At 32.4% G+C, this 12,806-nt stretch overlaps 1 protein-coding gene across 2 annotated transcripts in view; it reads left to right on the forward strand.

The window, feature by feature from the left end:
- The first annotated feature begins 699 nt into the window (after positions 1–699).
- The window catches only part of LOC127707428 (proto-oncogene tyrosine-protein kinase receptor Ret-like), a 98,244-nt gene continuing 86,137 nt past the window's right edge, over positions 700–12,806 (forward strand). For both annotated transcript variants that reach the window (XM_052211941.1, XM_052211942.1), the window contains exon 1: positions 700–1,192. In XM_052211941.1, the coding sequence (XP_052067901.1) occupies positions 1,153–1,192 (40 nt within the window). In that variant the 5' untranslated portion in view covers positions 700–1,152. The remainder of the gene's footprint in view (positions 1,193–12,806) is intronic.

Below are 12,806 nucleotides of genomic sequence, written 5' to 3' on the forward strand. Positions count from 1 at the left end.
CAACAGAAGTTTTGCAAGCTGTTGAATATATTAATACTAATGATATTTCCATAAAAAGTAGTAGCAATCCTCTTTCTCATAATCGTGTCATTTAAAACAGAAAATAGCAACGATCGATACCTTTATCAAATTTTATTGACAAGTGCATCGAAGTTGTCAATTTCAGGTAATTAATTTACCTTTACCATTGATTTGAAATGATAGTTTCCCCTGAATAAAAAGAAAATGTTGCCCTTAAACGTGTGAATTACGGGACGTTTTATTTTTTTATCCTGATATTAACATCGATAAGGAAATTGAAAACAAATATCGCATGTACCTAGAAATGTGATTTCATTCTATTCAGAAAATAATTATTGTGACACCCACCACTGTTCTATGGTTCATTTATTTGTGAAGAACTGATTAACTTATCGTTCTTTCATCTTTGCTTTGCAAGGAATCTATCCAGCTGCAGTGCTGTTAAAAATGTTCAATATTATTCAGAGTACATTCTTACGGCTGTAACTGAAGCATAATCTGAACATAAAGTCATAAAATGGAGTTTTGTTGTAATAACGACAGGATACCCGCTCCACGCACTCCTGAAAGATACATGACGCAGCAGACCGTAACCGTGATTGGATTTCAATCAGTTAAAATATTGACTGAATGTTAATTTCAAATATGAACAATATAGTGCTTGTCATTATTGCTGAAACTGATAGGCCGATAATCCAATAATTAAGTCGGATCGTAGGTGTGGAGAAAAATATAATCAAGTGCATGTAAATTTAAAAGAAACGTTTAAATACGCTTTTGACTAACCAACAACGAGATCTTTATTGAATTATTGGTAATTTACACTTAACGGTATTTGGGGTCCGGTTAGCGTTATTATATGAACATATTGAAATATTTGCTTTCATTTGCTACAGGCTTTATATACTGATCCGACCACACGAGGATTTTAACAAATATCAATAATGAAGTAAAACTCCAGGAATTGGTTTTCAATTGGAAAAATATTTTATTGTTGACTTCTGTCGTATTCACAGGTGTTACGATATGAAACAAGGAAAATGTAATAATACTTTATAAACTGGAAAATAAATTGTAAATTTATAACTTTAACTCTAAGAAATGATTTTTTCACTTGGATAAGGATACATTATGAGATTCTATTTATTGTGTTTACTAGTCCTATTTCAAGGTAAGTCTTTGCTATTTCTTAATTTCAAAAATTGTAGACAAAATCAATGAATTGTTTATGTTTTTATTTCTTTAATGTACGATACTGCACTGAAACGTCCTATGATTCACTGAATTTCATTAATTACATTCAAGTCATCACACCTGAAAGGATTCGCATGTGGAATTCTGAATACATAAATTGGTTTGAGGATATTGGAAATATTAACTATACAATTGAACACGCAATGCAAACTTGATATTAGCTTTATTTTTAGGTACTCGTATTAAATTCATGTAATAACACATGTAGTTTAAAAATAGTAGCTTTGTCATACGCCTCACACAAGTTCGCGAATATACTGACATTTAACTCCCAGTGTGAATACTATCTTGTATCACCACACATTTTGATTATTTTAAGATAAGTTATAGGGCCTCAGTGGCCGAATGGTCTAATAAGTTGTTTATACTCAGTGATCGCCAGCCTGTCAACTCTGAGGTTGTGAGTTGCGAGATGTGTTCGATTACGATTATTATAGACAGCGATTACCAGTTTTTCTGTCAAAGGTCGGCGGATCTTTCCAGGTACTCCTGTGCTTTCTCCAACAATACAGACCTGGCCGCCATGATAAAGCCATGGTAGCTAGACGTGGCGTACCGTTGTTCACCAACAAACACACAGATGTGTTATTACTTTTTAGTCCAAAGTGGAAAATGTGGACATCTTCGAACTGAGATTAAAAGTTACATAACGATCAATTTACAGTCTTTCACGACAAGAAAAGTATTCTTAACTTTTTATTTACTCGAGCGTCACTGATGAGTCTTTTGTAGACATGGTATCTTGATGCGTTAACTAGCATATATACAATATTCGTACAGTGTAGGAAAATATAACATGTATTTGTACTGGCTGAGATACAGGAGAAAAGCTTTTATATTTTTCTACTCTGTACGAATATTATTTTTATCCTGCAATTTAACATTGAGCTTAAACTTATATTTTTTTTTCCAATCCCGATCGTTGAATTTGTTTTTGAAGGAAATCGGCACGAGTTCAACGTGAACCCGCAATGATGACCCCAAATTGAACTGTGATGTAAACAGTAATTTGAACATAACCGTTCGCTCACATCAGAGAGCAGGGTACCAGGAGACTGTAAACGTATAATTCACGTTTATCGCTTCATGTTATCTGCCACCCTGTATTTGTATAGAAGAAAGGTCGATTGCACGATTAATAAAGATAACAGCCCTACAAATGTAAAATCTACCATTTGGATGATATTGACCTACACATGCGAAATAGTAATTGAAAGAGAGAAAAAAAACAACACAAAAGCAAAACATGCTGCCGATCCAAATACCAACCAATCATTTCAGTTATCTAAATTTAAAAGTTGTTCATCAAATGTTAGCTAAACTTTGCATTATGGACTACTTTCAATTATTAATTGATTGATTTTTGGTGTTTAACGCCACTTTCAGCACTATTGACTATTTCGTGGAAGTCAGTTTTATTGGTGGAGGAAGCCTGAGATCACGGAGGGAACGATCGACCTTCGGCAGGAAAACAGGCAATCATTGTCTATTAAGTTTAGAGTCGGACGCCCCTGCCACGTGCAGGGTTCGAACTCACAACCTCAGTGTTGACAGGCTACTGATAAAGTAGATGCACTACACAGACCACTCGGCCACCGAGTCCTCTATCTTTCAGTTATGTAGGTTGTTGTTCAAATAACGTTTCCCCTATTTTTTAATACTTTGGCAACCTACATTTATTTAATAAGATAATATTCATATATTTTGCTACAATTTCATGAAATATGTTTACGCATCGTAGAAATAAGTGGTACAAGTTATTACAACGTTTTACCTTAAAAGGTGGAATTGACTTGAAACATTGACCTAATGAATTCAGCTTGGTATATCACAATGTGTTTATTTAGTTAAGCACACTGCTGTGCCACTCTGTTCAAACGGCATACTCATTAATATAGTTTCTTCCTTTTCAACTTAGAAAGAACATAAAAATATTTTAAATGACTAAGTAATAAGTTAATAAACCGTTCAACGAAACAGAAATCCAAACAGAGTATCCTAAAATTGTAGAAAAAAAAAGATTTTTAGCTTTCCTAACATATTTTCACAAATCTTAATGTCACTATTTTTAATAACAGAGTCAATCAGAAAACATTCCCTGACGTAATGAATTCAGTTTTAATGTTAGCAACGGTACCAGCGAATTGCTTTTAGTATGGAAGTCTAAGGTTTTGGAATAATTTTCCATTTTTAATAAGGCAATAACGAATAGATTCGTAAACTTCATTAAGAACTACGTTTGATAAATAACACTTGACCTTAAGAGTGTCTGAAACTATTAAAAAACGAATATAAGAGTTATCCACAATTACATGATGTTGATCAATAATAAGACAGTGGGTTAAAACTGACTTCTGCATACCATTCTTCAATCAGCTGTAACAAATAGTATTAAGTCCCAAGGTAGTACTTATACATACTGAGAAAAAAATAAAGTTATTATACGTTTTATTATTTATTTGTTCATTTATTTGGGCTTAATGTCATTTCCTTTACATTCGTAAAATATGACGGTAATATTTATACGCTCTAAGAAAACATAAGGTTATTGTAAGTTTTATTATATATTTTTTTCATTTGTTGGGGCTTGATATCATTTTCTTGACATTCGTTGAATATGACGGTTAATCTTTCTGTTGGAAAAAACCAGAGTGCCCAGGATAGCGTCCAACCTTAAGCATGTAAATTGAAGACAAATCTGTTAAATTATCGATAAATCAAGAGTAGCTTGCAATTTTTTGCAATGATCGTATAGATAAAAAAAAACTTAAGGTATTTTAACGAGTAAAGTTAGTTCATCTCCAATTACCGCTTTCAACGGAAGCCTCTGTTTATATCAAGTGTACTCAGGAACGACAAAATGTATTTAAAATTATAGAATAAAATCGAAAATCTGAAATTGCACAAAAGAACTAAAGTGATATTTAAAAGTCGTAAAGATTGAAAGAATTGTTACTTACAAACTCAATTTATGCAGAAGATATCAACATGTCCTTAACGATTATTACGTCACATTGCGCGCTTCCATTTACAATCAAATATAGTAATTAGAATTGAGAGAATTTTTTTTTTATTTTGTCATGTCATGACTTTTTATAGCTGACTATACGGCATGGCTTTGCTCATTGTTGAAGACCGTACGGTTGCCTATTATAATTGCTTACATCCACTTTATTGGACTCTGATGAATAGTTTTCTCATTGCATTGGCAATCATACCTCATCTCCTTATTTTGTAATGCAGAATTAACATACCAATAAAAGGATAGACTTGTGCTGCGTTAATGTCAAAGAGACAAAACTCACCGATACAAAATAATAATGAGCATTTAGGGTTTATCATACGGTCTCCAACCATATACAGATGTCTTTATAAAATGTTAAGCTCGTAACCGCCCCAATAAAGCATATGCTCTTATACACAGGACAGTCTGAGAACAGAGTTAATCTTTAGTGGTTTTGTTAGTTGTTTTTGTGCTTTGTATCGTTCTGATGAGTTTAGCCCTTTTCGACTGATTTTCATAGTTTGTTCGTATGTTGTACTGTTACACAACTTTCCAATTCAGGGGCGTTTTAAATTTATTCAGTGGTTGTCGTTTTTAGCTGTATATCATATTTGTTTTTCGTTTATTGTTTTGTACAAAAGTCAGCCCGTTAATTTTCTCGTTTGAATTGTTTTACATTTGTCACTTCGGAGCCTTGCTGTGGGGTATGGGTTTTGCTCATTATTATAGTCCGTCCGGTGACATATAGTTGCTTTTCTTCTACCTTATTTGGTCTCTGGTGGAGATTTTTCTCATTGGCAATCATACCACATCTTATTTTATTTATTATTCATTTGTTTTTGTTTTTTGTTTTTGTGACATTAAGGCAGATGTGACAAATGTAACAGACAATACTGAGGAATCAGCGTATGTCTCAGCATGAATGAATAAATCAAAATTAAGCCATTCAGAATTTCATTCTTAGAGATTCGATTCTCAGATTGTGTTCATTTGTAGTGGGAATAGGTCAATTAAATCTCGAGAGCTTGGAATATTTTACCATGCTTAATAAACAGAAGAACACAATTAGTTTACCATGTCAAAAGAAAACATGGAAAAATATAATAACAAAATGGATGTGTTTTATATAGAAATCTAAGAATGGAAGACAATTATAACAGATATTCCCTTACATAGCGTGATTTTGTATATTTATCACTATTCACTTAATATAGTAAAAGACAGCTGAAGCTTTTGTTTCTTAACGATATGATATAATTTCCCTCTTATGAAAACTATATTTAGCTTCATCCTAATAACAAGATGATGAAAGTTGACAAAACTTTTAGAAAAACATACAGTCGGTTATAATCTGAAGACAAATTTGTCATTAACAATACAAGCAAATGGAAAAAATTCCCTTGACATTTCATAAAAGTCAATGACGGAAACGAACACGAAAATATTTCTGTAGAATATTTTACAGTCATCCAATAAAATATATGCAAAGCCAGACATCAAAAGAATGAGGAAACTATAAATTCGTTGCAGATCAAGCAGAAATATAATTGACTTCCATAAATAACAAAAGGATGAAATAAACTAACATGCTATATAGTGTTTTCTTTCACTGCATAAAACATATAAAACATCTAGTATTGCAGTCTTTTTCAGTTGTATAGTTCTTCATCATTGTTAAATGTTTTTGCTTTTCGAAAATCCTCAGCACCGTCTGAACAACATTACAATTGCATCGAGCATCATTTTAAAGACATTTTTAAGTGCATTTTGGGCATCAAAATTGGCACGTATTTCTGAAATAATCTTAATCAGGTGCGCTTAAGACAAATGCGTTTAGAAGCCAAATGTATAAAGTGTCTGTGAGTATCAAAACAAAACGTGCCTAGACAAAAAAGCGAAGAACGTCTTAAGTCAACTGTGCCTGCGCATGGGAGTTCAAATGATGTTAGTACATATTCATAATCTTAAACTGAAATTTGCAGTCAAAATTCATCATTCAAATTATGCAAATACTGGTTTCTACCAGGAGAAAGAAAGTGTAGGAGACTAAAAAGAAATTATCATGTAGAGGAACCAACCAAAAGGCAGTAATATAAACCAAAATGCCGATTTCAGTGCATGCATCAGGTTGAGTTCCTTACAAACTTGTTAACAATTGTTTTCTTTATTACTGTGATGTAATTAAATGTCTGCGAATGGCAGACAACGAATATATTTTTTTAAAATATAATAGAACTTGCTGAAATCAATCCTGTAACATACAACTTAAAATTAAATGTGTGCTTTAAACCACTCTATACGAGGGGGAATCGGCATACACCATAAAAAGAAGAAACCGATCGCGAATATCGACCTACATTTGTACAATGTAGTTGACGCATTCTTTTTTGTTTTTGTTTTGGTTAATTTTGAGCTCTTTTGTCGTCTTATAACCACAGAGCATTTTTTTATCGTCTGTTTATATACAATTATGACCTTCCTCAAAAGTTAATATCTAAAATTATTTAATACAGAAAAGGTTATTTTCTCGACGTCTATGATACCTTTTGATGAAGGCTATAACTGTTTTATCATACTGAAATAGCTATGAAGTATTGCATGTTTAGTGTTTTGGAGACTTTTTATTGTAGAATATTTGCTATCATGTCTAAATCAGAACGGCAATCTAATATTGTATTAGTCACCAGACGACATCTAGGTTTTTTTTTCCAAGTGCAAAAGTCCCAAATTTAAAAACAAATTGTTATAACGCGTTAGTACGCACAGTTTCCCAAAGGAAAACAGGGTTACTTTACTACGTGCACATTCATAAACAGTTCTTTTGCCTACGCACAGTTTCCCGTGGGAAATAAGGATTATGTTTGTTGAAAATTTTGTAAGTAGTTACTGTAGTAGAATATAATAATGTAGGTTATAAACCTAAAATAAAATAATGTTCATACAAAATTCATGGTCCCCCTAACGATGTTGAATTTCAACTTAAGCTTATCTTCAGTATGTATTAATATATATTTACAGTTTACTACTCAAGATTATCTAATATATATTTCAGCTCAATATTCTTATGTTTTAACTTCTGGAACTTAAAACTTCAGCTTAACATAGATCTTGGTGTTAACAAAAATAATCAGCGTCAGGGAAAATTATTTCCGAAGGCAGAAGTTGAATTTCTGAATTTATCAATTCAGAGAAAAATCAAAGGTTTTCTTGTACGTTGTTTTATAAACATCCTATAGTACTGTATTACCAATAAAAGACTGTTTGCACCTGTCCTAAGTCAGGAACCTGTTGATCAGTGGTTGTCGTTTGTTGATGTGGTTCATAAGTGTTTCTCGTTTCTCGTTTTTTTTATACAGATTAGACCGTTGGTTTTCCTGTTTGAATGGTTTTACACTAGTCTTTTTTGGGGCCCTTTATATCTTGCTGTTCGGTGTGAGCCAAGGCTCCGTGCTGAAGGCCGTACTTTGACCTATAATGGTTTACTTTTACAAATTGTGACTTGGATGGAGAGTTGTCTCATTGGCACTCATACCACATCTTCTTATATTTATCTATTTGACATTTTTAAACTCAAATCTTACGAATAAAAGTACTATACGATCACTACCAATTAAGTATTAGAGATGACCAGGATATTGACGAACGAACTTACGAAAGCGTAACTTGACGAATCGTACGAACCGGGAGCTGTTGTTTTATACATAGTAATGTATAAATCTATCATAAAAACCCTGGTTGAACGACAGAAGTTTAGTAATTTGCATCGTCTGCATGAAGTTTAAATAAGATATTACCTGTATCTGTATCCAACTCCTCTCATTAACAATTCAATGTTTTCTACAATAGCAAATGGTGCACTCAATATCCAAGCCTCTGCTTTGACAATTGAGGTTTCAAAAGGGGTTTTAATGATTTTTTTTTTGGGGGGGGGGAGGGGTAAGGAAAAGGTGATAGGATAGATATTGAAGTTTACTATATTAATATGATTGATGATAAATACGTATATAACTAAACGAAATCGTTTCCACATTTCAAAAGTTAAAAATAATCTAAGGTTTGTTATTGGGGAATGGTCTTTTTCTTTCTTTTGGGGTGGGGAAGAAAACATCTGAATTACTTTTATTTTTTATCTTTCAATTTCAGCACATTGTTCATATTCTTTATTAAAAGAGTTAATAACTAAACTTCAGATAAAAATACATTCCTGGAAGAACATGTTTAGACTTTAAGGTGTTTTTCTGAACAATTGAGCCGAGTGGAGCGAGGCGAAACAAATGTATGTCTTTCCTGCTAAAATAAATTATTTTCTTTATTGTAAGGGGAAGCGTTGGTTGTGGGTCGCCTGACTCCATACCTCCAGGTCATAAAGGAAATTATTAACGTTAAGACGTATTAAAAATGCAACACTTGACGCCAAGATATCATCTTGAACCATCGAAATATATGCTCAATCATAAGTTTTGCGATAAACCATGTAACGAAACAACTATTGATATTATCAGTGCTTTTATGATATGGAAAGGGGTATAATATTAAGAAGAATGTCGAGAAAAACCTTAAACAAAAACCTGAAAGAAATCAAACCATTATTCCCTATTATTGTCATTCTCCATGTCCAAAAAACAAACAGACGATGGTCAAGACTCACATGAATATAACATTAAACATTGAAATGAAGTTTGAAGCCAAAAATTATGACACAATAGTTATCGATATGACATATGAATCAAGTGTTAGTCATTTCTGTTTAATAGTCAGATACTGATGTAAAGTATTTTATCAAATTAGCTATAATTTGTTCATGTTTGAAATACAGAACAGCTAAAATATTGTAAATTTTTTTCGATGCTTTTGAAGTATTGAAATATTAAATACCACCCTTTCCCAAACCCAAAATTTTCGAGGCCCTTTTAATGTCCTCCTCCCTCCTTCAGGATGCAAATGACTAGTCCCTTGGGAAGGACAGAATACCCATGATTTGAGCAAAACTGAAAGGCATCTGAATTCCAAAATAAACAAAGGTTGACGTACCATCATCTAAATGATATTCTTATCAATCATATTACTTGCTTTCTGATTATTTTTTTCAAATCAATGATAGTTTAAATACTCAACTCAGTGAAACGTACTTCAACAATCTACGCAAAATTTTGAATGTTTATCAAACAAACCATATATATATATCAGACGAAGTATTTTACGGTACATAAATTTTCCCGAAGGAACAGGTGTTTGGACTTCATAAATTTTAATCCTATCCACTATGGACTTACGCATTGCATCCTATCAACTATGGACTTACTCATTGCATCCTATCCACTATGCACTTACTCATTGCATCTCCTCTGACATGGTTTGATATCCATACTAAAATGTTGTTTTAAGTATGGATGGTAAAATAAGGGGTTGTAACAGAGGTGGTAAATTCACTCGAAACTAGGCGAGACATACGCAGCAGAGATAGATAAGTGGTATAATCATAGAAAATTTAATGTTTTAATCAAGAATAATTAATAGAAATTAAACACTTAAAAAGGGATTCTACCCCACAAGCGCCTGTCGTCATTTTGACATATATTTTTTCTTCATCTTAATAGTTGTAAGGCTTTAAAAATAAATTTAATGTCTTCGTATGCGTCATTAATGGATCACTAATGCCTTTAGTCTAGTTATTTCCCTTAAAAAATACTTTATTTTCTCTTATGACTAGTTTTTTTACACTAAAAAAGTTTTTCCATCGTTAGAGGATGACAGGTATGATAAAAAAATTGTTTGCAACAGAAATATTTTTTGTTTTAATTGGTACAAAACGCTATAGGTTTCCTTTTTTTTTATTATAATCTGATAGATTTTTTCCTGAAACTTGAATACCCAATAAAAACACAGAGCAAACATACGGTCGGACAACAATAACTTTGTAAATTATATCAAATCATCAAAATTTTGCATTCGTATTTGTTTTAACATTGCAAAAGTTGTCGTTGCACTCGAATAATTCTATGTGTGATGTACATTTCATCGTGCTTTTAACAATAGCAAACAATCACATTGTATCGTATGATATGTAACACTTTTGGAAACTTGTAAACGTCTTTCATTTATATTATGAAAACCTTTTTTTTTAAATCGGTATATTTTATTTGTTTCTATCTATTAACGTGATTGCATCCAAATACACCTTAAACATGATAACATCTTTTACGTTTTAAGTACATTTGTAAACATACAATTACCGCTCCCGTTACGTTCGTTCGTCGAGATAAGTTCGTTCGTCAATATCCTGGTCATCTCTACTACAACTAACGATCAAGTTTACTTTTAAGTTTTTTGTTGTTGTTGTTTTTGAAGAAAAGAGCGACTGCTGCGATTGCACATCGGCAGAATTATGTATTAAGTTATTTTAATAAACTGAAAATTCTCCGTAGCACGCATTGAATAGAACATTGTACTAAACTCCGTTTTATGCGATATGTCTTACTATTTTACATAATCAGATATTATCAGTTAACAAAACAATAAACGTTCTACATGACCTTTATGTAATTTGAATTTTATCGGATAGTGTTTTTATCACTCTGATATTAAAACGAATAGATATGTTCTGCCTCACGCAATATCTGTCAATACTCAAGTAACAATGCCCCCCTGTGACTTTTGTGCCAAACCATATATAATGAATACCAATAAAGTGTGACTCGTTAGGATAAATGAGGCTTTATTGTTAGTAAACCGATGTGGGAAGATGCTACATGATTCGAAATATAATAGGAAAATTGCCTAAGAGAGATTGTTCTTAAAACATGCATTATAAAAAATAAGGAAATGTTGTATGATTGCATGTCAGTTTGACAACTATCGGCAAAGACCAAAGGTCAAGTATTTTAACAACCACAGACCAACGATTGACCTTCAACTTCTATCAAAATACATACCGTAAAGTAAATTCAAAAGAGAAATGTCTATAAAATACCCTGATTGATTCCGATATCATTGAAAATCTAGGACAGAAAGTAAGCAACAACAACCACTGGCTACTAGGTTAGGACAGACACAGGAAGAATGTGGTGGGGTCAGACATTTTTTGACAGCGCAAACTTCCCTTATATGGTACTGTGGTGTAAAAACACAACATTAGAACAAACTTTAAATCAATTGTGACCATTTTACTACAGTCACATTGAATAGTAAATCTTGATTGATTGATTGATTGATTTTGCTTGCTTAAAATCAATAGCAGATATTTTAGGCATTCTCAGGACAAAAAACAAATTACTTATAAATTGAATATAAGTCGTTGCAGTTTTAGACTAAACTGTTTTTTCAAATAAATCTTTGAAGTAATGACTAAAATATGGGAAACTGACCAGGTCTCACAGCTAGCATCCATTGGTTTATATACCAGTATCAATGCATCTACGATACCATCAAAAACATTAAGAATCCGAACGTAAGGCATCTCGATCTCCCCATTAGGACTTTTTGCGCATTAGTTCTATCAACTACATGTACTTCACTATACATATGCATTTGATACGTGTACTCCTTCTCCAAAAATGGATAATACAAGAAAATTTCTGTTAAAGCAACTGTATACAATAAATTGATAGATAATCATCCGAGTCCAAACAATGGTAAATATAACTTCAATAAAACATTTTATATTTAACAGGTCAGTAAAAAAACATACTAAAACACCCACTCTCTATCATGTCTCTGCTCTCAAACTTCACACTCACGCAAAAACAGAGGGTTGATGAAGCATGATAATTATCGAAAGTTCAGAAAATGACAATATTGACCTACTATATATAGGTTTTATTTATGACTCTAATGATTATATCTGCTACCGACAATCCGCTATCAATTCGGCTCGAAATGTTTGCACTTCTAAACGTGATATTTTATATAAAATTTGGATGTCAAGTTGGAGATGATCAATATTCATAAGTCTCCATTCAATATGTACTACAAAAAATAGAATAAATTGACTTAATATTAATCATTAAACATGTTTAATATGAGTCCGTGTTTTTCTTTGAAACTGGGTAAGCTACAACGAGATATATCTCACACATAGGATTTTACATCTCCATTCTGACTAGACGTGGCTGCGTATTTATACATCTCGCACCGTCTCTGTACGTAAATAAAATTCTTAGATGCTAGCGGTTAGGGACGACAAAAACAAAACTCGTTCTCCTTCTTCCCCAATTTTTCAACCAGATTTGTTTTCCTCTTTTTCTTTACTTTTTCGAGTTATATCAAATACCAAGTGAATCATACAAGCCTATCATTTTACTTTTAACTCTAGTATTGCTTAGAAAAAAAACAATATGTTAAAGAATACAAAAATAAACGTCCCTTTTGCGCACTGCCTTAACGATTTGTATTGTGCTTTTGCATTCCTTTCCATATAGAGACGGTCAAGACACACGATACAGACGGTCAATACATATAATATTAATTGTTCTGCCGAAGAAAACAGTAGACAAATTACACAGACTGGATTTCTATTTATTTCTACAAG

The sequence above is a fragment of the Mytilus californianus genome, unplaced genomic scaffold (assembly GCF_021869535.1).
Source record: "Mytilus californianus isolate M0D057914Y unplaced genomic scaffold, xbMytCali1.0.p SCAF_7, whole genome shotgun sequence".
In the NCBI taxonomy this organism is placed as follows: domain Eukaryota; kingdom Metazoa; phylum Mollusca; class Bivalvia; order Mytilida; family Mytilidae; genus Mytilus; species Mytilus californianus.